The sequence below is a fragment of the Apteryx rowi genome, unplaced genomic scaffold (assembly GCF_003343035.1).
Source record: "Apteryx rowi isolate R43461 unplaced genomic scaffold, aptRow1 scaffold_453, whole genome shotgun sequence".
Lineage (NCBI taxonomy): Eukaryota > Metazoa > Chordata > Aves > Apterygiformes > Apterygidae > Apteryx > Apteryx rowi.
In genome coordinates this window covers 431,575-458,199 of record NW_020450709.1, presented here as the reverse complement: position 1 = coordinate 458,199, position 26,625 = coordinate 431,575, and the positions used below count along the sequence as shown (strand labels likewise).

Here is a 26,625-nt window from a genome sequence, read left to right as displayed (position 1 = left end):
ATTTAACAGCTCTATGTTTTACAGAGTATTACTACCGTGCACAAGAGAAGTTGAGGGAAAAAGAAATTTTGAGGTTGGACAAAGTGGACAGTTGCACTTTGCAATAGTCAGAAGTCTGGAAAATAGTTTGGTATATTATAAAAGAACTCTTCATTTGAATGCTTCTACAGAAATCATGAGCAAGAAAAGCAACCGATGAAATAATTTAGTCTTAAAAGCACCTCTGAAATTGAACATGCCACTGAGAATTAAGTTTACCAGTCCCATGTTTCCCAGTTCATGTAAACTGTAAATTTAGTTGAATCAGTCTATTCATAGTAGATACAGCCTTGAAAACCAGAGGAATTAGAAACTTTATTTTTGAAATGTGAGCTTCTGAATTAGAATTCCAAATGGATCTGGGCAAAGAAAATGGTAGTTTTTGATTGAGGAATATACACAACTTTGACTATGCAGTTTCAATAAGAGACATTTAATTTTCCTCTTACCCCAAGATCTCTGGAGTTGTCTACGTGAACACACACATAACGAGCATTGATTCCTTTTACGCAGTTAATCGTGATGTTTTTAGTTTTGTTTTTGTCTTCATCTCCTGACTCCCAGAACGTTTCTGTAGACCCATCTGTTAAACTACCAATCATGGCAGGCCGGCTTGATGTTTTAATGTCAACAATGCTTGTTAGGTCTTTTAGACAAACCACGATACACAATTCCTGTGAGAACAAATGGGAGACTTTAAAATATCTGAAGTTAAGCCCAAATACATACATTGTCTATACTTTTTTAAAGCGGGCAGATAGCTGTTATGATAGCTCTCTAAATTAAAGAAAAAATTTGTCATTCATAGGTTAAATTTATTCAGCTCTTATAACCAAAGGAAATATTATTAACTAAGTATATTAGTAAATACCTAAATGAATTAATAAATGGAAGAAAACACTTTGAATATGTTCAACAGGAGTATTAATTTGTTCTTCTCAGAATAAAAGAAGAAAAAATACATGAGCAATTAAAAGATGGAAGCACTCAGCATTCAAAACACCTGTTTAAAAAACGGACTAACATAACACAAACACTGCTCTAAAATGTAGATTTAAATGAGATTCAGAGTAAGGGACAACATTTGAACCTTTAAAGCTAAATATGAAAATCTGAACATCAACAAGATTCCAGTCGTAAGTAAGATCCATTCAAGGAAACATGACACTGCAAGTAAAAACATTTTAATTAAAACAGTTTGATTACAGGGACAAGTTTTTCACAATTAATCGCTATTTTTGAGATAGAGGTATAATACTTGCCTGATTCATGACTTCAAAACCAGACTGTATACTGATACTAAAACTTTCTTCACTATCTCCATCATCAGACTTAGATAAAATATTGTTGATATGATGAAAAACATTGCTCTGATGCAAGAACTGGTGATCAGATTGTTTGAATTTGAGACTCCAGCATCTGAAAAAACATTTAGGGGATTTTGAAATTTTGAACATTGCTTAAGAGACAGACCCTACCAGCAAAGTTATTAATTGCATTTTTGCTTCTCAAAATGTTTTTATAAACCCTTAACTTCAAATTTTTGCAGGATCGCAATTGTTTCTTTGTCATTTTGAGGAAGGCAGGAGTAAACTGTACCTTAACTACAAATAGAGTCAGCATTATTCAATTTGTATTTAAGACAAATATACAGGAAAAAATTTCAAACAGCTTACAGAGTCAGATAACAGATTTTTCAAGCAAATGTTATTAAGTTACCATGCACATACACACAGATACTATGGTATATTGCAGTAATATATTTTTTTTAATAGGGGATACACTACAGAATTTAAAATCAAATTCATTTTTACTCTTCAAAATCTTTTATACTATGTGTAAGGAGGTACATGCTCATTTTTACAGACACATTAAGTTGTTTCGAACTTCTGATCTACAATACAAAGTCTATTCATCACTACTGTTAAGACACTCTGAGCCTTTTGAGAATTTTCCTAACTTGTGCTTACCTTAAGGCCATTTGCTGTAATGCACTACCACTGGGAAGAGACATCATAAGATCAGAGATTGTCTGGAGTAGACGATGAAAAGTGTGGGGTAACGGGTGAGCTGCTTCACCAGCAATAACTATATCTGACAGAGGATGTTCACATACTCTTGTGTCTTTCTCCTAAGATGTAATGGAATTTGTTAACAGACTTTCAGACAAAAAAGATAGGAGTAAAAACATTTATAGTATTCGTTTTGAGAATAACTGCAGTAATCCTATAATGAATGTGAACTTCAAAGTAGACCCTGTCTGAAAATTTTTAAAATAACAACCAATACATGAACACGAAAGAAGAATTTTGGAAACTATCTTACCACAAGATATTTCTTGCAATTTAAAGATGGGAAACATTATAACCACTTAAATAACAAAAAGAACACTTAAAAAAAAACCCAGAAAGATTAACACATTCCAGCTGCTGTAACTTTTTTGAGCCATAGCAAACTCAGTAATTAARCTAAGGCTATAGCTGCTTTATTTCATGAGAGCTGTGAAAACAATGCTAATAATGTGCCAGTATCAGAGAGGCTGTGCAGTGGGAGCCAAGCTCCATTTGGCAGTGGCTGAGAAGGCAGTGGCAGAGGTCCAAGAAAAATGGGATCCACCAAGGTATGTTGTGGGGAAGGGTAGCAGAGAAAGCAAAGGGGGAACTTTTTGATGGTGACATTCTGTTCTAGAAGGCAGAGGAATAATTTATGTATGAAGGATACAAACTGTTTTCTCTGTTTTATAAACTGCCTCTTCTACCTGTACCTTTTTATAGCTCTTGAACACACTACCCAGTCCCCAGCACACACCATCTTTTACATTTCCACACTTTGGTACATGTAAGCCAACCTCCTCATCCCACACAAACACAGTTTTCTTCCTTATTTCTTCTGCAACCGTTTATCCCTCTTCAGCAATACATACATACATACATGCTTTCCTCACTCTCACTCACTACTAAGGATATCTGGTGCCACAAACAGCTTTCAAAACCATTTTTTTTCATTGTGCACTTCCAATATTTTTCATTATGTTTTTCAGAGCGGACAGCATAGGATTTCCTTCTTCCTCCCCAAATCATCCATTGTAATTGCACTTGTAATTATTCTCAGTGGGACTAAAGGTAATCACTGCTGCCCTTTTTCATCATGAGCATCATCTCTTATTGTTCCTCATGAGAGCTGATGCTGATGCTCAAGGATGAAAGCCACGGTGTCCTGGAGGGAGTCTGTACTCCAAAGTGGTCTTTCTAGCTGGCACACCTTCCAGCCACCACCCTTCCCTCTAGACGAATGAAAATATGCCAGTGCATTTCTCCAGAGTATGACCAGACTGGATCATTACACATTAATATGAAGAAATCTGGAGATCCAAAAGGGCTCTTACTAAAGTTAAYTCTATTTTTGTTCTTGAATCAACATAAGCTTATATTACATATTATATAATTATGCAGCTATGACTATACAATAAARGGATTTTTCCACTCTAATTGTACTGCTATAACTACAACTGGAAAATCTCAGTACAGTAAAACCATTAGTTCTATTGATAATGATGGAAGAGAGATCACTATCAAAAAATACCACCTGATTGCAGCCTGTCACTTCATTCTGAAAATTAAAAGTGGCAGCTGTGTTAATACAGGCCATTTTTTCATGAAAATTCTGTTTAAAACACTATTCATTAGCCTTCATGGTTAAGACAAATTTTCAAACATATTAGAAAAAAATATTTGGGATGAGAATTTTTTGTTTTTAGAGATAAGGGTCAAATTTTCTGTACTGTACAACCTGTGGGACAGCAAGACTATTTGGAAATTTGAAATATTAAGATGTTTAGGATATCATTAAGATGTTTAGGACAGGAAAAAGGACCAATACACTATATTCAGTTCCTTGAAGGGATCCATTTGAAAATAAATTTAAAGTCACAGAATCACAGAACAGTTGAGATTGGAAAGGACCTTTAGAGATCACCTAGTCCAACTCCCCTGCTCAAGCAGGGTGACCTACAGCAGGCAGCCCAGGACTGGGTCCAGTCAGTTATTCCAAAAAAGTTCCAACCCGAGGTATTCGCCTTCCCCTGAGTATCCTAACTAGACAGTTAACATCCTGCTCCCTCCTGCCTCCTCTGTAGTCTAGGAAGTGTTGCATTTTTTTTGCTTTAACTGGACTGGACATTACCCCTTGGATCTACATCTTATGTATTAAACCTTTTCTCACTCTTGATTCCCATCCCCAATTTTTCAGAATTCAACACTGGATTTCTCACCCACCCCCAATGCATTAAAAGAATGTGCCTAAATATTTCACACACACAAATGAATCCTAATGCTGGAAAAGTACCAAATAATTGCCTTAAATTTGTTACATAATGTGCATGCATTTATCATAGGTATTTTTATCATATGATCACACTACTGAAGGAAGACATGGGATTTGAATATACATCACTTGAGCTGTATTTGGCAACTAGCTGAAAACTGTTGCCAGTTTCTTGTATGCCATAAAATTACTCATCCTAGTCAAGTGTTCAAGGTGAATTTTGTAAGCCCCTCCTTCATTGTATCAAAAAAGCAGAAGCAGTCCAACCAGAGGAGAAGTAGCATTTTTCCCATTCCTTTCTAATCTCCTTTACCTTTCAATCAGTAATTATCCAAACTACATGTAAACCAGCATTTTTAAATTGATTTAGATATTATTCGTTCTTATTTTGGAGGCTAAGTATAAGGACTGGCAGGAACACAACAGTTCCACTGCTCTGGCAGTGTTTTTGATGAGCCAATTGAAGTTATTACAGGGAAGAAGACTGCCAGAGATTGGCATGGAAACAGCACTCAAGGGTATAATAGACTGAGCTAGTGACAATCAGCTTTAATGTATATATCCTAGCACTTGAGGCTCTTAAAAACAAGTACGTAGAATTATAAATCTGCATGTTGATGTAACATGCAAAAGTTGATATCTCACAAAATTTAGAAGGAGATTACAGTCACTTTGTAAACAACTATAGAAATGTACTGAAGCTGAAATGCTGAAAGAATCATTTCAGAACTTCTAATTTCAGAGCTGGATTAAATTTGAAGTGATAAAAATTACCCTGATTGACTTAATAGGAGTGCTAGCATGATCTCTTGAGGTATTCATGGTGGGTAGGATAATATTTTCAATAATTACAGCTAAATCTAGAAGAGACTGTGTGATCACACCTTTTGAGTGTTGTGTTAGACTGCATCATTTCACATGCTAAATTTTGAAAACTATGTATTTTTTTAATGTGCTGAAAGACACAGCATACAAAACAAAAAAGCTCCTCTGAAAAATATTTTCTCTTTTCTGTCTTTTTTCTTTTTGGGTGAGGGAAATAGGAAGCAAACAGTAAAATTTTTTTGTTACTGGATTAGGAAATGTGCTTGTGCATTTTTTTCTTAAGCTGTTTGAATATGCATAAGAATAATGTATTTAAAGACTGGAATTCAACAGCACACAAAATTTGGCATTTTGAGATGGAAAAATAAATTTAACTATGACTATTGAAAGGGTTCAAGCACATACTGTATGATTGAAGATTAAAAATTTTCATTCCATAATTAGGTTTCTTTTCTCAGAAGAGAGGATTAAGGCTTCTTTTTAGACATACTAAAATATTTCTAAATTGATTTCAAAATAAATAAAGATATTGTATTTATGAGAAGTATGTTGAACCTCACATACTTGTTCCGCATTTTCTTTATTTGATTTATTTTCTTCATCTTCCTCCTCTTCAGGCTCTACAGGTGCAGGAGTCAAGGAAGCCACAAAATGCCATAAAATATCGTGAAGAGAAGTTGTTTGAATGACATTACAAAGAAGCCAGTTAAAAGCCTAAAATAAAACACACACCAAAAGTTATGAATTGGCTAAGCAAAGCTGGAGTAAAACTATCTTTTAAACACTTTATATAAGGAGATGTATAGACACATTTGAAAAGTCAAACAATAACACAGAGGTCTTCAAGTAAGGCCCTTATTACAAAAAATAAGTTCTTTAAAAAAAAGCTTTAAGAGTGAAAAAAGCAAAGACATTATGTATTTCCAGAAATTATTAYAGGATGAGGTGGCAGCAGTGCTTATTACTCAGTTTGGTTAACAAAGTAAAGATTATTTTTAATTTACAACCATGTAGGCTGAGGTTTGGTTTCCTTGTTTGATTTCCACCATTGGCTGAATTAATCTAAACAATTCAGCCACTTCCAAAAAACGAATGTAGTGGGGGAAAAAAAAGTTTTCAAGACTGTAACAGTCCTGCATTCTTCTTTTGAAAACTGTAATCCTTTTGTGCATTGCTGTTGAGACCTGAAATTTGACTGGTAGTGTTTACCGTAGAGATGAGCTCTTTACTTTACCTGAGAAAATACACATAGATTTTCACAGGTTATAAGTATTTGAAAAAGCTCTCGTTATACAACTTTTATACAAACTTTACTAGAGCTCAGCAGTAATTGACCTTTAACTGATCTTTTGGTGTCTCATTCACTATCTATATAACTTGGGTAGCATTCACCTATTTCAGGTGGAAGTTGTGAACTACCCAGATATTATCTGCACCAAAACAATTCTAAAGAAACAATTTTCAGACCAAGATTTGAAAAAGAAGTTGCAAGTAAGACACGGAAYATATATTGAGTACTGAGGAGAAAACAGTATTTGAATAATTGATTTTTGCAGCCTTAATCAGAGATTTTCTATAGAACAAATGCAAATATACTACTGGAGAAGGTTTACAGGTAAAATTAGTATTCCTGACTTTTAGAGTTAATAATACAACTAAGTGAAATTTTTAATAAGGTTTACTGATGTAAGAATTCAAAATCAGTAAAAGAATTCTTTTTTGGTTTTATTATATTTTTATATATACATATATATATATTATATATATATATATATATATATAAACTGTTTTAAAACATATCTGAGACAGAAGTTACTAATGTCTTATTATAGACAGATCCATTAGTACATTAATACCTCCATGGCAAAGACTCGGCAAGCAGATTTCCGTAAGGCTTGTTTCATTGCTATTTCAAGTCCTTCCAGATCATGATGCTGGATTACAAATGCCAGTACTGGCCACTGGAAATTTCTCTCTCCTTTGGAAAGAGAGCTGTGGGCGGAGATTAACCGAGAAAGTTCAGGAGATGGATGTCTCAGGAGAGAGGACCCCACTTCTATTTAAAAGCATAAAAATATGCATACATTAGATTCTTTGTGCAATGTAATTTTATAGCCATAGTAAAAATAAAAAGCAAAAGAATAATCATTTTTTCTAAGCAAATTGTATAATAAAAACAATGTGGAAAAGTGATGCTTCAACTGAGAAAGTAAGCAGACACTAAAACCAAGAAAGTACTACTCCAGTTTTTAAATCAAGCACAAAAGATGCATCACATATTTCAAAACTGCAGTTATTCCTGAGTTGTTCCTAGGCTAATCCTATGTGGATTAACAAACAGTTAATATTTAATAGCAAAAAGAAATAAAAGCCATTGCATGTATTTATAACAATTTATATTTGTCTACAGTTTCTAAGAACTGTAAATCCAATGCCATATCTTTGAATATTTTTTCCCTGCTTCAGATGTCTGTTCTCTTACCTGCATCTCCACTGTTGACTCGCCTCCTGGGGATCGCCTTAACTCGTGCTGGCAAAATTGAGTGCTGTTTGTCATATTCTGATGCAACAACCGAATATGATCTTTGAAAGACCGTACGCTTTGCAAGATCTGTATCTGTTATTGGACTGGTTTCCAAACTACAAAGAAATCAGTGAAGTTATAGATCCATTAGTGAATATAATACTTAAATTACACATACATATTAAATAGAGAGGCATGCATTTCATAATGACAATACTACTATTGTATGAAAGTTTGTCTTACGTATTCAATAGTTGTTAAATTATGGGAAGGAAGAAACACATATTAGAATTACTTATGATGAAAAAGCGTGCAAATGTCTTATACACAAATGTAATGATGTATACAATAAGTGCCATGAATTTAGGTATTTTTCAGGGAGAATACAAACATTCAGATAATGCCTGAAATTTCAGACAAAATTTGCTCTGGGAATGTGTGTGAAAACATCTATGAAGTGAATTTTTAAATATGCAAGCCAGTTGAAATTTAGACATTTGTGTAATGAATAAAAGTTTCCAACATCATGAGCCTTAAAGCCCATTTTCAATTGCTATGGCTGCCCCTCTGACATGTTTTACTCCTTACCTTCAGTAGACTTCTTACAGTCTGCAGAAGAACTCCCAGCTTATGTTCTCCCTATAGACCTCAGGAGACCATGGTGTCCACAGTTTTAATAAAGGAATATACCAATACGATGCACTCTTAAGGAGTTTTGTTAGAAAAGTTCTATTTCTGAAAAGACTATATTGTAGATTGCAGCATTCCAATACACTGTTCTTTTTTTCAGTTAGTGTAAAATATAACAAATTGAAATAAAAACAGATTAATAGCAATTTTTTGCTTCATTACGTCCTCATTATAATATGAGGAATCGCTGTTTGACATCTCAAAAAACCCAAGCATCAAAGTTGATTCTGGACTATTTATAAAGATATTCTAAGAGCCTTTCTCCCCTAGGCAAAACAAAAAACTCTGTAACTGCTTCAATTAGGTTATAGTAAACTCATTTAGATAGGAAATTGGCTTAACCTAACAGAATCCATCTAGCAGTCTTGGTACTAGATACCATTAAGCTGTCACTTCTTCAGTGAAATTTGTAGCTTCCCACCAAAAGAACAAGCAAAATTTGCTTTGAAAATGTAAGGTGTGCTAATGGAATTCTTTCCTGCTCAAACTTCCCTCCAGAATGAAATCCTGAATGGAAGAGGCCAGCTACTTCCTTTCAAAAGGGCAGTTCATCTGCACTAGAGTCAGTTTTGTTATAGAATGGCAATACAGAAAAAAATTGGCTACATTTCAAGGAGCTTGCAACAGCTACTGTTCTTGGACCATTGCTTTTCTGAGCACTTACTCAGTTTTGCAGTTTTGGAGAGTCTGGAAAAACTGTATTTGTCTCTACAGGGAAGTAATCAGGCCTGGAGTAAGGATGAGTTTTCCTAAGGTATGCTAAGAGTCATTCATCAGTTTCTGAACAAACATTTTGTTTGTATTTAGGTTGTGAAATCAAGACATTTCTACAGGAAAGCAATTCACCTGCATTGTCCCTTCAAGTTTTAAATCAGAAAACCAGAGTTGGTGTGCAAACTTAGTAATACTGTTAGTGTTTGAAAATACATCTGACATTGCCATGATTCACTGAAGATATTTCTGTAGCTATGATTTAATATGTTTATTGGCTTTTTTTCCCTGCAGTTTCAACAGATTGATCTGGGCTGACCTGATACTTTACCTACTTAACTACAGCAACGTTTCCCCTCCTTTTTTTTTTTCAACTTGGTGTTGTGCTAATGTTTTAGCATCTGTATGTAGTACCTAGAATTACAAGGAAGTACCTTGGGGGCATAGATTTCATGTTACTCTCTGGCTCTTCAAAGACATTAGGGCTTGCATCAGGAGTAACAGAGATGTACGGTGCAGGTACTGAAGTTGAGCGCAGGTACCTCATCTCATCCTGGAAGAGGTTGTCATCCTGGTACCCAACGAAGTTTTCATGATGATGCCTGCATCAAATTAGAATTTTAAGTTAGCATTAAGCCTAAAAGTTACTAAAACACACACACACAAAAGTCCTTTGCAAATACAGTTAATCATCTAACACTATTCATTTACTGTTCACCTAATGTATTGAAACTAGTTGTGACTTCCATGTGCTAGTGCAAAATATGTCATTTTACTGCCTTTAAATGGCCTTTAATTACCTTGCTAATGTCTGTAGATAGAGACACGGCATTTTAATGGGAAAGTCTTCAGAAATTCCTTCTTTGACACTGGGAAGTTGAGATTGAAATGTTTTTGCAGGGTGATAGCAGAGGATACTGGGTTCAGCAGCACTACTCAGTGACAGCAAATACAGTGCGTTAGCTTTAATCACTTGATGAGCTTCCATAGTTGGCAAGGCACGAGGAGTTTTAACTTGCATTGGTTTTCTCCTAGACTGTTTAATCTAGGAAAAAAAAAAATTAAATTATACTTCATCCCAGGAAAAGCTGACAATGACACTTATAGCAAAGTTGCTTGATTCTTCCTATCATAAATGATGTTTCCCATTATAAAATGACACTTCTGTTATTTTTATAACTTCGCAAACTTTTAACAAACAGCTGAAAGTTTTCATGCCAGATGTTTACCTCAGGATGATTATTGTGTGCAAAAATTTTCAAACCAGCATGGGACTGCCAGGACTGGAGCATCTCTGTCTAGAAGCTTATAGGGAAAAGGACAAAAGACAAAAAAACCATTGATGGTCTACAAAGTAGACAACCTTAGGTAACAGAGAATCCATGCAAAAAGCTTTTAATCAAGGAACAAAGCCAGCTGATATAAGATCTGTTACTGTATTTATAATATTAGAAATAAAGCTGGAGCTCTGAAGAAAAAACATTTGAGTCCAATGCTCTTCCTAATGCAGCCCAGGATACCATTGGCTGCCTTTGCTACGAAGGTGCATTGCTGGCTCATGGTCAACTGGATGACCACCAGGACTCCCAGGTCCTTCTCCACAGAGCTGCTTTCCAGCAGGTYAGCCCCCAGCCCGTACTGGTGCAYGGGGTTATTCCTCCCCAGGTGAAGGACTTTGTACTTCCTGTTGTTGAACTTCGTGAGGTTCCTCTCTGCCCATCTCTCCAGCCTGTCCAGGTCCCTCTGAATGGCAGCACAACCACCTGGTCTATCAACTGCTCCTCCCAGTTCTGTATCTTCTGCAGACTTGCTGGGGGTGCACTCTGTCCCATTGCCAAGGTCACTAATGAAGATGATAATTGTATTGGCCCCAGTATCAACCCCAGGGGCACATCGCTGGTGACTAGCCTCCAGCTGGACTTCATGCCACTGATCACAGCCCTTTGAGCCCAGCAGTTGCATCAGTTTTCAGTCCACCTCACTGTCCATTTACATAGTCTGTACTTAATCAGTTTGTCAATGAGGATGCTATAGAAGACAGTGTCAAAAGACTTACTAAAGTCCAGATTACAGCGTTGTTCTCCCCTCATCCCCCAAGTCAGCCTGTAGAAGGCTATCAGGTTGGCCAGACATGATCTCCCCTTCATAAGTCCATGCTGACTACTCCTAATCACCTTTTTGTCCTTTGTATGTTTGGAAATCGTTTCCAGGATTATTTGTTCCATCTCCTTCCCAGGGATTGAGGTGAGGCTGACTGGCCTGTAGTGCCCTGGGTGCTCCTTCTTGCCCTTTTTGAAGACTGGAGGGACATTTGCTTTCTTTCAGGCCTCAGGCACCTCTCCGGATTGCCATGACATTTCAGAGGTGATTGAGAGTGGCCTTGCAATGACATTGGCCAGCTCCCTCAGCCCACGTGGGTGCATCCCATCAGGTCCCATGCACTTGTGCACGTCCAGTTTGTTTATATATTCCCTAGCCTGATTCTCCTCCACTGAGAGTAAGTTTATCTTGCCTTGGACTTTCTCACTGATTTCAGGGACTGGGAACTGCTGACGGTCTTACCAGCTAAGACCGAGGTGAAAAAGGCATTCAGTACCTCAGCCTTCTCCATGTAATTTGTGATCAGGTCCCCATTCCCATTCAGCAGTGGGCTCACATTTTCCTTGCTCTTCCTTTTGCTGCTGACACACCTGTAGAAACCTGTCTTGYTGCCCTTCAAGTCATTTGCCAGATTCAACTCCAGGTGGGTTTTGGCTTTCCTAATCCCATACCTGCATGCTCAGAGAGTTTCTCTGTAGTCCTCACAGGTCATTTGTCCATGCTTCCACCTCCTGTACGCTTCCTTTTTATGTTTCAGCTTTGTCAGGAATTCCTCGTCCATCCATGCAGGCCTCCTACCACCTTTGCTTGACTTTTTGCTAATTGGGATGGACCATTCTTGAGGAAGTGATCCTTGAAAATCAACCACCTCTCCTGCACCTCTCTTCTCTCCAGGACCATCTCCCTTGGGATTCTTCCAAGCAGATCCCTGAAGAGACCAAAGTCTGCTCTTGTGAAGTCCAGGGTTGTGATCCTGCTTTCTGCTTTTTCCCCTCCTCTCAGCATCCTGAACTCCACCACCTAATGTCACTGCAGCCAAGGCTGCCCCTGACCTTCACATTCCTGACCAGTCCTTCCTTGTTTGTAAGCATGAGGTCCAGCACAGCACTATCCCCTTGTCAGCTCCTCGTTCACTTGCGTCAGGAAGCTGTCATCAATGTATTCCAGAAACCTCTTGGATTGCTTATGCCCTGCTGTGTTGTCCTTACAGCAGGTATTGAGGTGGTTAAAGTCCCCCATGAGTAYGAGCACCTGTGAACATGAGGCTTCTTCCAGTTGTCTGAAGAAGGCCTCATCTACTACTTCTTCCTGATCAGGTGGTCTGTAGCAGATACCCACCCACAATGTCACACACATTGGCCTGCCCTCTAATCCTAACCCATAAACTCATGACTGGCTCATCATCTGTCCCTAGGCAGAGCTCCATGCATTCTCACTGCTCTCTCACATAAAAGACCATTCCCCCTCCTTGCCTTCCCAGTGAGAAAGAAAGACCATCCTGATGTCAGATAAACATTTGCAAAAGCCTGCAGGGGAATTTCCTTATTTTCTCCAACTGGCTTTTTGAAACCATTCTTTGAGGAAGACACGAAAAATCTGTAAATAAAATAGGGACAAAGCTAAGCCAACACTGATCTTATATTTCTCTACATCCTTATTTTGGGAACCATTTTAGGTCACTGCAGAAGCAAGGCTCAGTTCAGTCTCCCAGGACTCAGTACCCATGGGAGAGAACAGCCTATTAAAGAAGTCTGCACTAGCACTCTATGAAACAGTTAATCTTTTCAGGTGTATGGGTCTGAGTCAGTCACCTTCACAAACACAGAACATTTTGAATTATATAACAAAGCCCAAAGTTTCTGTGGCTGTATGAATAAGGTAGTGCCCACAAACAGAGCTTGCTGTACGAACAGTGGAAGTATGGAACGTACTTCCTCTCTTCAATCTGAAAAAAATGGAAATTAAAACTTCCCTTCTTCATTCTGCATCTAACAGTGTGGTAGGAGATGAAAAACAATTATAACCAGAAATGACACCAGATCTATACTACAGATACACAGTGGTAGGATGGAATTATACTTGATGATCTGGATGGTTGAGATCATTAAAGAAACTATAAACATATGAAGTTAAAACAATACTCATAATTCAATAAACAAAACAAAATTCAAAGTTAAATAAACAAAGACATGCTTTTAAAAATTAGGTAGTAATCTTATAATGTAGTTGTATCGGGATAAAAAATAAAATTACTCAAGAAATAAAAACAAAAAAGAAAGTAAAAGTACTTCAAGTTTACAACAATGAAAAACTCATGGTACTTCCCCCTTGGAAAGTACCAAATCAAAAGTAATCAGCAAATTTTCTATATTTTAAAGCTATCAATGACTTAAGTGAATATTCCAAAACCTTACAACATTCTGAAATTCAAAATTTATCAAATTGGTCCTGCATTACGTTCAGTTTATGAACGCATATTAGGATTAAACATATAAAGAGATAAACACAGGAGAAACAGATAAAAATACCTTCTCTCTTGCTGCTGCTTGCTTTTCACGGAGGTATTTTTCTCTGCATCGATCACAAACCAAATACCAAGTGCTTCCTCCAATACCACCATCACCACAATTACCAGCCCATCCTCCACAGAAGTGTCCAATGCTATTATAACCTTGGCCACCTGCATAACGGCCACAACCTACATATGGTAAAAGATGAAAAAAAAAGTTATTTCAAAATAAGGATTATTATTTTCCTACCTGTAAAATGGGGAATGGGAAGGGGTAAGGAAGAAAAGAGACACACACATCTTTTCTGTGCCTAATTTTCTCCTTTTCTGTATCTCTGAACTGATGGGAAAAAAGTGTGTGCGCGTGAGCTGTATTTCAAGAAATCTAAACACACTTGTAGTTTTCTAGTTTTTACTACAATACTGTCTGAAGCATCAGTAGTTCCCTATTCAGACAGCTAACTGATAAGGTCAGTATTACACAGTAGCTAACCTCATCTAAAATTTAACAAACATAACCCCCCCCACACCACATGTCTACTGAAGCCTAAAAGGGAATAAAGTGGATTCCTTTGCTGATTATTGTTTCTCAGAAAAATTCAGGACACTGATAACTGCTGAATAAGAACAAATTTTAAAGCCTCTTTAATTTTGCTTTAACCTCCTATGCAGTGCTAATGTTATTGCATAAAACATCAGGCAGAACTTCAGTAACTGGCAAAATAATTAGTTTAGTTTATAAGCTGGAAAACACATAAATCATTTAATTTGTGATAAGACTAGTTATTACATGTTAACTAACTCCTTCTAAAAGTGATCTTTTTTCAAAAGAAAACACAACTTACTTATCTTTTAAACTCAGTTAACTAGCTAAATAATGCCTGACTAACACTGTTCCAACCTTGTTTCATTTCTTAAAATTAAACCAATTCCTGAACAGATTTAGTGACCTGCCTACAACAGTAAAATTGCAGACTCAGGTTGTATTTTACAAACTGCCTTCTGACTAAGGTTTAAAGCTTTAGAGATTGTAACTGTAAGTTTTTTTTTCAAGATAAATTTTAAGCCAAAAGATGCAAGTCACCGATACCTAGGGATTACAACAGTACAGTACAGTACTACATTAACAGAAAAATTAGATATTGGACAATTCTAATTAATCAATATTATACCTCTATTTTTATTTCCAATTTTCTCAGCATAGTTTGAATTCCTAAATTTTAACAAATGGTATGTTTCTGAAGAGGCCCTGTAAAGTCAGTTTATGGTTTTGGCTTTGTTTCAAACAACCTTCTTCTTCAACATCTTTGACAGCTCAGATGATAGAATTTCCTGTGTTTCAGTCTGTGGCCATTGTCCCTTGTCCTGTCAGTGGGCACCACTGAGAAGAGTCTGGCTCCCTCTTTTGTACACCCTCCCATTAGGTCTTTATAAGCACTGATAAGGTCTTCCCCGAGACATTTCTTCTTGAGGCTAAACAATCCCAGCTCTCTCAGCCTCTCCTCTCATGAGAGCTGCTGCTGTCCCTTAATAATCTTTGTGGCCCACAACATTTAAAATTACTTATACAAGTGTTCAGGGCATCAAATTTTAATTTAGCTTATATTGTGAACTGTGTTAAAATGCTGACAAGGCAGCTTGACTTATTTTCATAACAATAACTAATGCCAACACGTGTATAATATATTTTATAAGCAGATAAGAGGAAAAAAAAATCTAATCTTACCTGGATGAGCTTGTCTCATGTGGTAAGTCACTGGATATGGATGGGATTCTCCACACAACTCACAAATAGTGTCTTTTTCAGGTCCTCCCACTGCAAGCTGGGCCATCTCGCCAAAAAGATTTCCCCTTGGCCTAGTCTCAACCTTTTCTTTTTTCTTTTTCTCTTTTTTGGTTTTCTTGTTATCTTTGTCACTTTCCTTCTTCTTTAACACTGCACAAGAACCAGGACTTGGAAAAATCATATTTTGGGAAGCTGCTTTAATAGTTGCTAAAGAAATGTCTTCCCAAAAAGCTACCAAGTGCTGCAGCGTTAATGGAAGAGGAGACTTTGATTTCATTGTGTGATGACTGGACGTTTCAAAGGAGGTAGCTTCAGTTTTTCCATCCTCACACTTCTCATGCAGAGGTGGTTCTTTCAACATAGAGAGGACCTTGTTTTTATTGATGCTACCCATTTTAGATATGTCTGGTCCATGAGGTGCAATGTTGAACATGTTAAGAGCAGATGATATTTCCAATGAATGTCTGTTTTTCAACTTGGTTTCTTTTTCCTCTGCTGGTTGTTGATTCAGACTGCTTCGTATTGGTGCATGCTCTTTGGACAGTTCTGGATTAAACTTCAAAAAAGACGAACAAGCCATAGCATCATGAACTATTCCTTCATGCCAAAGAAAAGCAGCAAAGACAGCTCTAGCACATTCTGCAACAGAAGGTGACATTGCTTGCTTGGCTGGCTCTACAGGTTTGGAGCCATCGCCTTTGAAAAGAAAGCTGGACTTTTCCTTTTTGGGTCTTGTGTGCCTACCAGCACATTTACGGCTCACTTTTGGAGACGCTCTCATGTCTTGCTCATCTTTCAGTGGTGCTTTTCCTATGCTGAAATGAACTTTATTAGAACCATCATCCAGACTTTTACATTCTGTGTTATCTTCACAGGTGCTATCTATAATGCTATTAGTCTTTAAAGTACTTGAAGTACATACTTCAACAACCTCACTGTGAAGATTTTCTTGTACAACATGAGGGGAAGGAGCTCTATTTTCAGTTTCTGTAACAGACTTTCCATCTTTTGCAATAATTTTTGGTTTGGGTGAAGTGGACCTACCCCTTAGGGGTTCTGTTAGTGGTACTTTCTTTTTGCGAAGGGTGTCTGGATCTAATGTGTAAGAATCTGATTTGGATCGTTCTCGAGGAGGATCAAGCTTTGTTTTTACAGGGGATGAAGCTTTCTGAGGTAGAGTCTTATCCTGTGGTGATGAGGATCGTGGAGAACTAGCACCAGATCTAACTGCTGTAAGTGTCTTTGTCTTTGGAGAAGATGACCGGGTTCCTGGTCCTGGAGATTCAGCTCTCAGACCAGTAGTTGTTCTTCCATCAGTTTTTAGTGTTTGCAGAGTGTTATGATTAGGAGACAAAGATCTGCTGTGAGAATCTGATCGCAATTTTGCAGCATCTGATTTCAGCATTAGAGATTCACTGGCAGATAAACCATCTGTATTCCTAGGTTTCTTCTGGTCAGCAGCAGCTCTATTCATTCGCACATCAGGCTTTGGYGACCTGCTGTCAACCCTGTGTTTTGATGACATGTCTGATTTTCCTGCCGGAGAAACTGGTCTAGCAGCTGCTGTGAAATTCACTCGGTCACCTGTTTAGTATATTTTATAATCAAATTATGATATTTTAACAGTGATACTTTTAACAATGCAAATCAAGGATTAAAGACCTGAACACAAGATACAATTCAAACGCATGCTTCTGTTCACATCAAAATGAAAGCAAATCTAAAGGGAAATTTTTCCACTAAAATAATTTTAATATTTTTCCCAAAGATATACCAAAAATACATCTCAAAATGTTAGGAAATATTTATAGAAAACACACTACTAGGAAGTTATCAAAAGCCACAGTTCACTATTTCCACAAAACACTAACAAAGGAAGCACAATTTGCTTTCTTAGCTAGAATTGCAGTACTTATTAACAAAGTTTACCAGAGTTGCAACAGAAACCAAGGATTATGTACTGATTATCTCTGCACGTGTCAGACTTATTACAACAAGAGGACTTGCTGAAAGATCACATGTACAACCAGATTTATTTTCTTTCATGCTCAGAAGTCAGGTAAAATAGAAAGTAAATACAGCTATAAAGTAAAGTGGGTAAGAGGCTTACAAATATGTTTAAAACAAATCACATGGATAACTTGAGGTATCCACATTTTTAAGACCACATGTTACCAATTGGTACAGAACACAACCTACTTAAAACGAGTTTCTTAATCACTGTTAAGCTAAACCATCAAATCCAGTCTCCAGAGTCTTCTTATTTTGATGCAGTAATTTATTGTTCCTATGCATACTGACTTTGTACATATATTAATCCACAGAGCGATAAAAATTATACGCAGCTTAATATAAATACATGCTAAACACAAGTATATGCAAATAAGTAGCTCATTAAAACAATCTGCTTCTAACAATTCTACATACTCAATCTTTCTTGTAGAATGGTATTTTGAAAATTTAAGACATGTAATGTTTAAATTACTGGCAAGCAATGTGGCAATCATGAATTAATTATTCTATATAATTGTCTCTCTGCAAAGCATTACACTGCAAAGCTTTGAACATACAGTTAGTCCTTCTGATTTGAATGGGCCTTTATTAGTTAAAAATGAAGAAGCATGTCTTGCAAAGATTGTAGAATAAGGTTTTAGTACTTTGGATTATTTGATTTTCAGTCACTAAAATGCTATTTCAACTGAGCTGGGTACATTTTTGGGGAAACAATTATCTGTCAAAAAATTAAGTTTCAGTTAATCAGAGAATGCAGGCAAAATTTGGACCTTGATTTCTAATGGGAATGGAGAGGAGAAAAGGACATTAAAACAGTCTATTTTATCCAGGACCTTCAATATTTACTTTGAAGGTGGGAAATCTGCATTTACTTCCTTCTGCTTGATGGGATCTGAACCAGAATCTTCCAGCTGTCATGTATGAAGCCTTATTTCTATGCCAGAGAATGTGTAGAGGCATGGGTGATTTCAGTTTCTTCTACTGACACTGTTACTCCTCACAGTACAAAATCAAACATATCCTTTGGGGTGAAGTCTAAAAACCAGATGTTTCCTCATGTTACAAAGCAATTATTATTATTTTCCATCCTCCATATTTATGTAGCTTATAATAAAACAAAGCAGCATCAGGAAAAAGTGAACAATACCTATGTTAGAATATTTAGTAAGCTTGCAGGTTAAGGTATTCTCCTGGCCTCCCAGGACAGGACAATCTAGGAGTTCATACTTCTCCAGGCAGAGAAGAAATAATTTGTCTATATTCAGGAACAATATGCCCAATGTAAATAGTAGAATATAATGGGAACATCTCAAACATTAACATCTTTAAGGAATTTTGAGAGTCCAATCCTTTATTCTTTTTTCTTGTGAGTTACACAATTTGGTGGGGGAGAGGAAGGGAAGAAATAAAATGGTATGTCTTGTTTTATAAAATGATCATCCTTGCTAGAAGAATAAAAAAATTTATTTAATGTCAATCCAACCTTTCTTCCATGCTAGCTCAGTTATTCACCAGTTCTAATGGTAAATTATTTTAAGTCTCCTTTTGATACCTGAATTCAGAAATGAAAATTATAATTGCTTTATACACACTTTTCCGAGACACAGAAAAGACTAATTTAAAATTTTCTAGATGAGAAAATACTCTAGAAATGATCAATTAAAGAACCTTTTACAGAACTCCTCAAAAAGGAAAAAAAGGTGAAAGGAAGACAACTGTCTTCTTAAAGGACATAAAACACTGGAAACCATTGAGCAATGTATCAAATTCAAAGTACCTGTATGACCAGTGAATGTCAACTAGGAAAACATGCTAGAGCAAAACTGTTTTATCAGAGGTATAGCCTAGCAATAATTTTCAGTAATAAAAATAATTTATCTTTTATTTTTTTTACATATTAGTATACGATTTTTACATATACAGGTAAATTACCCTACTCAGCATTCTGGACTCAATCAGCACCAACTCCCCCCACCCCCTCCCCAAACTCTGCATAATACTGCATCAAATTGATTTATATGTAAATCAGAAAAACAACATGAAAAGTTTTCTTCCCTCTTCTTCCATATTTCATTTACTTACTGTTTGAAAACGAGTACTATTAGACCGGATTAATAGTGAACTTTCTGTTTACAAAATGTCAAAAGATAGTTAAATCATATATCATGAAATCATTGCATCTCAGTAAGGCAACACTGAATGGTTACATCAAATGAACTCCAACAAATACCAAACTTGAACATTTACTTTTAAAACAGTATTTTATTAAGTGAATGAAATGAAAATGAATGGAAGGAAAAGAAAAACACTTTGACTGTAAATTCTGAATAACCTTGCTATGTTTGCATGCATACCCACCCTTCAGTTTGTGAGAGAGAGATGAAATAGCAGAGGCAGGCCCAGCTACATCACTAGTTTTGTAAATACGCTCACGAGAAGCAAGGCAGCAGGATGAAGTTTCTACAGTGGAAAACAGTTGCACAGAAGCAGCACAGATTCAATGGAAAAAATAGCAAAGATAAAACAAGCAGTTCAAATGATATGCATTTCCTTTGCCAAATAGTCTGAGGTAATCATTAAGATTCCTACATTAATTTTAAATGAGAAACACTAACATTTTCCCTGATTTACATTTTTAAAAGAATAAAAGACAATCACTTTTGTGATTTCAGTCTAAGTTATTAGATTACTAAATAGTAATATTCAGAGACTACTCAATGGGATTTACGCTTTATCATAAAAATATAGCAGTGTCTAGTCTTGAACAAAACTCTGTTTTTAAACATGAGCTTTTGATCTGTGAATTCACAGATGTGAATTATTTAAAACTGCAGTGTGGTCTTCCAGATGACCAAATCTCACAACCTTCTGAGAAAATTAGAGAACATGTGAGATGTTTGTGTTGGAAGGTCTCACTAATCACTGGAAAGAATGATGAAAAATACATTAAACCCATCAAAATTATCCTTTAAAATCTGAATGCCTCTCTATAATGAACTGTTTTTAAAAACTTCATGTGTAATCCGAACTTTAGCTTCTCAATACTACTAAGAGACATAGCCAGGAGTAAAAGAGATTCAACCAAACACTACAGACATGACAACTAATCTGTACCAAACCCTAAAAAAAAAAATTTGCCTTAAGAAAAAACCCTGAAGTTAAATCCTGGTATAATCCAAGATAGTTTCAGTATGGTTACATTCCATTAACATCAAATCTGCAAGAGGTATAGCTTCAAAGAGAGCCTGGAGTGAGATAACAAGGAGTTTTAGATTCAAGTCTATCATTTTACTTTCCTACAATGTTGTTTTTATTCTAATTCCTATTCCTTCCAGTAGAAAAATAAAAGTCAAATTCTTAGCACATTAATGATATTTAAGAGATTTATTCTGTATATTCACTAGAAGATACTTGCATTAACATTTTTTAAGAGATTTATTTTGTATACTCACTAGAAGATACTCTGCTTTAGAAAGACCTCTTCATACAAATGAAGGAAGATAAGTTTTTTTTCCAAATTAGTGATTTCAATCCCTGCATAGCTTAAGAGATTTGTTGTGTGGTACCACATTTACTAATTTGTGCACATAAATATATTAGAAATCCTATTCTTAAGAAATCAGCTATAATTCTATAGATTGCAAAATAAGAATGAAGGTGTTCACACGTGCTTGAAATAAGAATTTCATTCTTTAAAACAAGAAAATAATCTTTATTTTCTCAGTGTGGTACTAGAACAAATTTAAGAACAGTATTACCTACTTTGATGCCTACATATGATAACTATGCTTCAGTGCTAACTACGTAACTTCTGAGTGACAGGTTGTCTCTCCACCACTTTTTTTTTTTTTTTTTTAAGGCGAAATGCAGAAAAACACATTAGGAACACAGAGTTGCATTAGAGGAACACTTCTGCAAACAAAAGCCTAAAATGTCAATTTAGTATATTAGCATTATGCTCTATAAATGATCAAATAAAATTCTTTACTAAATCCAAGGTCATGTATACACTTTGTTGTTTCATTCTATATCTGTGACTCTATATCCATCTATATATGCTGCCTTGAGAAATGATCTCTGGTTATCCAGGATAGAAGGTCAGCTACAGGGACAGAATTCCTGTTTTTTAATCATCCTCAAAGACTACAAAGGCATGTCTGAGCTCTGTCTCCAGATGCATTCAAATGCAACTGCATATCTTCGGTTATGCTCTTTGCTCCAGTGTGGAAATAGCTCCAGCTTGAAAAGCTACACAACATGGAGACCTAAGAGGCAGCTCAGTTCCTATGGCAGCCCATAGTCTTTTAACAGCCGTGCCTGCTTCCTCTGAAGGAAAGCTGGTAAGCCAAACAGGAGGCCTCACAGACTGCCAACTGGTCCACACTGGTCTAGACTGTTTGGAACGTACAGACTGAAAAAGACTAGTAAAACTACGTCTCTGGAGAGGGGAGGTAAGGGGAAGTTTCTTCTGAAAAGACATCCCTCTTCTGCCTTTCTGCATGCTGATGAAGGAAAGCAGCGAGCTGCTTTTGCCCTTCTGCCTACCCAGCGGATTCCTGTGCAAAAGGAACGCATTCCTCTTTCACTCACTGCTACCGATATAGAAGCTCGGTAAGGCTGCTAGCTGATTTTTCTTAAGCACTGCAATAAATACATCATTTTTTAGAATCTGAAAATGCCACAGTGGCAGTTGGAGAAGAATTCTTTTTCTACATGAGTAAAAAAAAAATGCACTGAAATCAACATTTGAATACTAAATATTAAAAAGGGAGAGTAATATTAAACAACATTAGCAGGGGAATGAATGAATGAGTAAAAGCAAAAGCTGAAACGTAGTTTCATTAGGAAAATACTGGCAATGTTTATTATCCAAAAGTAAAGTTTAGAGCACCATCATTTGAGTCACTTGAATATATAAATTGAAAGAAATATTAACTGAAAAACTCCTGCACTTGAAAGGGTAGATAAAATGAACCTATAATTTTGTAATTCATAATTACAACTTTGAAGGTATGATAAACCAAGCTTATTTCTAAAATAAAGATTGACAGAATTTGTGCTCTTTCTCCAAACTTTACCTTACCCRTCCCCCAGGAAAGGTTCTGGATTTAAACAGTCTGAAATGTATGCTTTGTATCTATCTTAGAGTATCAAATCTGTAAAGTCTAAGGTGCAAAACAGTTTAACTTATTAGCTCCAGTTTTCAGGAATGATGCTTTGGCAATACGTAGCATCTGAAAAAGAGCTAACTAATACTCTCTGGCTGCTTAGCGTGACAATTAAGGCATTTCTGTGTTTATGGTACAGAACACATCAGTGTAACAGATTTAAAAGACTCTCTCCCTCCATTTTACTGAAACACTCCCAAGAAGGGTTATGCGTTCCATACGTGTGCTAGTGTTTTATAGCCTCTCCAGAGTTTAGGAAATGCTGATAAAAGCAGTGCAGGCCAAGCCAGTGGTTCTGAATGCTCTGTAACTAGCCCCTAGGAAGTGAAAGAACAAAAAAAACCTAAGAGAGCGGTGATACAGTACTGAAGGAAGGTATCAAGGAAGCCCTCACATGAATGGTAGGGGTTGATCTCCTCCATGTGAGAGAGCATACTGGGCTGCAACCCAGCAGCACGGATTCACAAGGAGGCCATATGACAGGACACCATGCATGTATTTAACAGCAGCTCAGCATGGCAGCTTCTGTCTGGATTGAGGTGAATCAGGAAACAGCTGTGCTGTGCAACTGCTTGCAGTGACTTGCCAGGGCTACAGCGGAGAATGTTTGACAGAGGAGGCTAATGAGGGGGTCCAAAGCCTTTTCAGCCAATAAATATGTTCTTCATTTGTGGTAGYGATTCAGATGTGAGACAAACGCTAGGAAGGTCTAACAGGCAAGGTCTCACAGTCCCTTCCCCAACTTCCTGGTTCAACAGCCAATTCTGCAATTTTAGTAACCGAGGCTGGACAGTGGGGCAAGATTCTGTCTCCCTGACTTGTTGAATCTAACAAGTTTTGTGGCCCAGCATCTGCTGCTGGAGGTTGAGAAACAAGATCTTCCTTGACCCTCTAGGTTTCCACACTTTAGCTATGTTCAGAACCAACCAGAAATTTGAGTCTTCTGTTTTTCACAAAATTCAGAGACCAATTAATCAAGTAATCAGGAATAATCTCGAAGCTCTGGAAAGCTGCAGCTCCTGAGCAAATCTGCTACCGCTCATTTTCAGAACTCCTCAAAAGCAATCATACTYAGGCTGGAGAACTTATAGACTGTTTGTTGTTTGTTGGAATAAGCAAGGAATTAACATACATAAACTGGTGTTCTTTCCGGCAGAAAGTCCTTTCTTTGATTCCAAGTCAGTACTGCTGTTCCTAAACTCCACTTAGGTTATGTCATCCCCTCTAGCTTTGTTGGGAGTTTAAGCTGCATAAAAGACCCAAAAGGAACTAAAGCACATGACAAGAACATCTTAATTTTGTCTATCCCTATGAAAAAGAAAATCCTCTCTCTGCTTTTTCCATTGTACGAGCACATGTGAAAATTAGCAAAGGAATTAAATAAGACAGAACATTCAGCCCTTTGTAAAGTTCTAGCAAATAATAAAAAATTAAGTAACACAGTTTCCCTTTCTTTTTTATATTAGCCCATCTATAATACATTCCAAGGTTCCTTTGACAAAACACACAGGATTTTTTCTGATTAAGCTATTTATAATGGTGTGATAAGAATAACAAAATGAAAATGAAATACTTTCCATTTTTTCAAGCATTGTATCTCAGGAACTGGTTGTCTAACACACCATAGTATTTCCACAGAAAATAACCCAACACTGTATCTGAAGATAAAACGTTGTCACAAGCCCTCTCCCTCTTCCTTAAATGAATTTGAAAAAACAAACAAAAAGCAAAAAAACCCACCCCCTTCCCTCACCAAACACAGAAGCTATTCTTTAGAGAGAACAGCTAGCTGCAAAGTCTTCTAAAGAAAAACAGCAATCGCTCACAAGCCCAGACTATATATTATAATCAGACCAACATTTTTCTTCTTGTTCGAAATAGCTACTTAAGGAAGTAGCACTATGGGATGTTCAGCTTGATCCTAACTTCCCTGAAAATCATGCTTCAGAATAAGGTTTCTCCTCAAGAAGAGGAAGAATAATTGAGGAAGAGCAAAATATGTAAGCGGTAGCTTAAACTATTTAGGCACACTTTTAGTCAAAAACTCTAGTTAGCATATAATATCTAGAGCCATGGAAATCCAGAAGCAGAGGAACTACTTCTTACAACTATTAAACTATCATTAGTCCCTTTAATATAACAGTTACTGACTATAAACATTCATTTTAATTTTAAGATTAATTTTTTATTGTAGGAAGTGCTTAGGGGCCAGAACACATAATTTGAAATGAAACTATGCATGTCTAGGGCAAAATCCAATTGACTTAATATGGAGCCTTGGGGTATGTCTTTTAATGGATTTAATTTCTAATCACATTTGATAACAGGAGGCTATAAAGCACTTTGAAAATAAATTATGAAAATGGCACACTTYAAAAGCATTTCTGTTACAACTCTATTAAATCTGCATCAGAGTTGAACACAGATTTAAAAAATATACAGTGAAATTAGATCTTAATAGAATTTTTTTGTCTGATATTTTCATTGTCTATACGCCTTGATATTCCAATTAATCTTATAGTGCAAATGAATTGATTGCTTTCTAATATGGACAATTTCTAGAAATAAATTAATAACAGAGTCATTGCTTAACATAAAATAATGTTTAATCTAGACAGTCTTATTTAAGTTTCAAAGGTCTCTGATAATTTCCTTGATTATTAAATGAACGGTACATGAATAAAGCTTTATGGGTCTCCCAAACAATATTCTGAATTAGACCTTTGGATGAGCTTGTAAAGGGAGGACTAACACATCTGCAAAAGACTAAGTTCTAACAGGAAATTCGCTCTCCCGCCATACTCCTTAATTTTTGACAGTAAAAAAAAAAAGAAAAAAAGTTAGTAATTCTCTCCTTCGTGTGTAATTTACATTATTTCTATCAAATCTTAAATTAGACGATAAACTCTTTGGAAGAAGGTCCTTGTCTCAAACTAGTTAGCAYACCAGTATACCAGCTCTAGTTGATTTTTGTCCTGCTGGAATATCTAAAATAGCAGGGCAAATAGCCAAGAAGGCTGAGATTTTATACTAAGCTGAGATCCAGCCACAAATTTAAAATATTTTCACAGTTCCTCTATTATTTCATTTGGTAGACTACCAGTGCTGCTCCTGTCTGACACAAAAGGCTGCTTCTTTGAATCAGGGATCCTTTCTAAAACATGAACTGTGGATTGGGACTTTCTGAATACAATTTATCTATATTTGCTGGACAAGCAAAAAAAATTAGACAGCTTTTCTTTTTATATAATACAGGTCTAAAAATTAAATAATAAAACAGCTGAAATTTGAAATAAGACAATTAAGGTTATATTGGATAAAAAAAGTGGAATTATAAATTCTGGCTTTCCTACTCTGACCAATAAAAGAAAAAGTGATGGGAGAGAAGATACACAGCACATTTTCTTACCAATTGACAAATTCTCAGTGAGGGGGCACTGATGCCATTGGCAATCATCTGTTTTATCTAAGTGAGTTACAGAATATTTTGCTTTCAGGACATGGGTTTAACTCTAGCACAAGTACAGAAGGTCATTGTCAGAATATTTCTGATAGTCTTTATACAAGTGAACTAGAGATTTTTATCTAGTTCTCATTTGATGCACTTCACTGACTACCAATACTTGAATAAACTCAAATGGAAAGATCCAGGACTGAATAGCAATAGAGACTGAGCTGACTGACAGGATCCCACAAGAAAAAAAACAAAGCATTTTTGAAGAATTGTTTATGGGAGAGAGGAGAAGACTAGTATTCCTATGATTCATATGACCTGCATGACTATACGTTCTCTGTGGATAGGGAGGAATTTATTCTCCAGGACTGTGATATCTGCCAAAATCTTAGTATTCATGATGTATATTTTTCACTAAACAAAAACAGTTTCTTGTCCTTCCATCAGTAACTRCTCTCATCAGTAACTAACTGCTATTCACCT

General features: G+C 36.3%; 1 protein-coding gene across 28 annotated transcripts in view; it reads right to left on the bottom strand.

Moving 5' to 3' along the window:
* Nucleotides 1–26,625, bottom strand: part of MYCBP2 (MYC binding protein 2, E3 ubiquitin protein ligase) — a 218,474-nt gene that overhangs the window by 27,967 nt on the left and 163,882 nt on the right. For 27 of the 28 annotated variants that reach the window (XM_026077432.1, XM_026077434.1, XM_026077435.1 and 24 more), the window contains 10 exons: nucleotides 15,448–17,091; nucleotides 13,741–13,910; nucleotides 9,913–10,157; nucleotides 9,547–9,714; nucleotides 7,670–7,827; nucleotides 7,044–7,243; nucleotides 5,752–5,901; nucleotides 2,010–2,170; nucleotides 1,302–1,458; nucleotides 489–713 (listed from right to left, as the gene is read on the bottom strand). In XM_026077432.1, the coding sequence (XP_025933217.1) occupies nucleotides 489–713; nucleotides 1,302–1,458; nucleotides 2,010–2,170; nucleotides 5,752–5,901; nucleotides 7,044–7,243; nucleotides 7,670–7,827; nucleotides 9,547–9,714; nucleotides 9,913–10,157; nucleotides 13,741–13,910; nucleotides 15,448–17,091 (3,278 nt within the window). The remainder of the gene's footprint in view (nucleotides 1–488; nucleotides 714–1,301; nucleotides 1,459–2,009; nucleotides 2,171–5,751; nucleotides 5,902–7,043; nucleotides 7,244–7,669; nucleotides 7,828–9,546; nucleotides 9,715–9,912; nucleotides 10,158–13,740; nucleotides 13,911–15,447; nucleotides 17,092–26,625) is intronic. The other variant, XM_026077441.1, reaches the window with a different exon arrangement.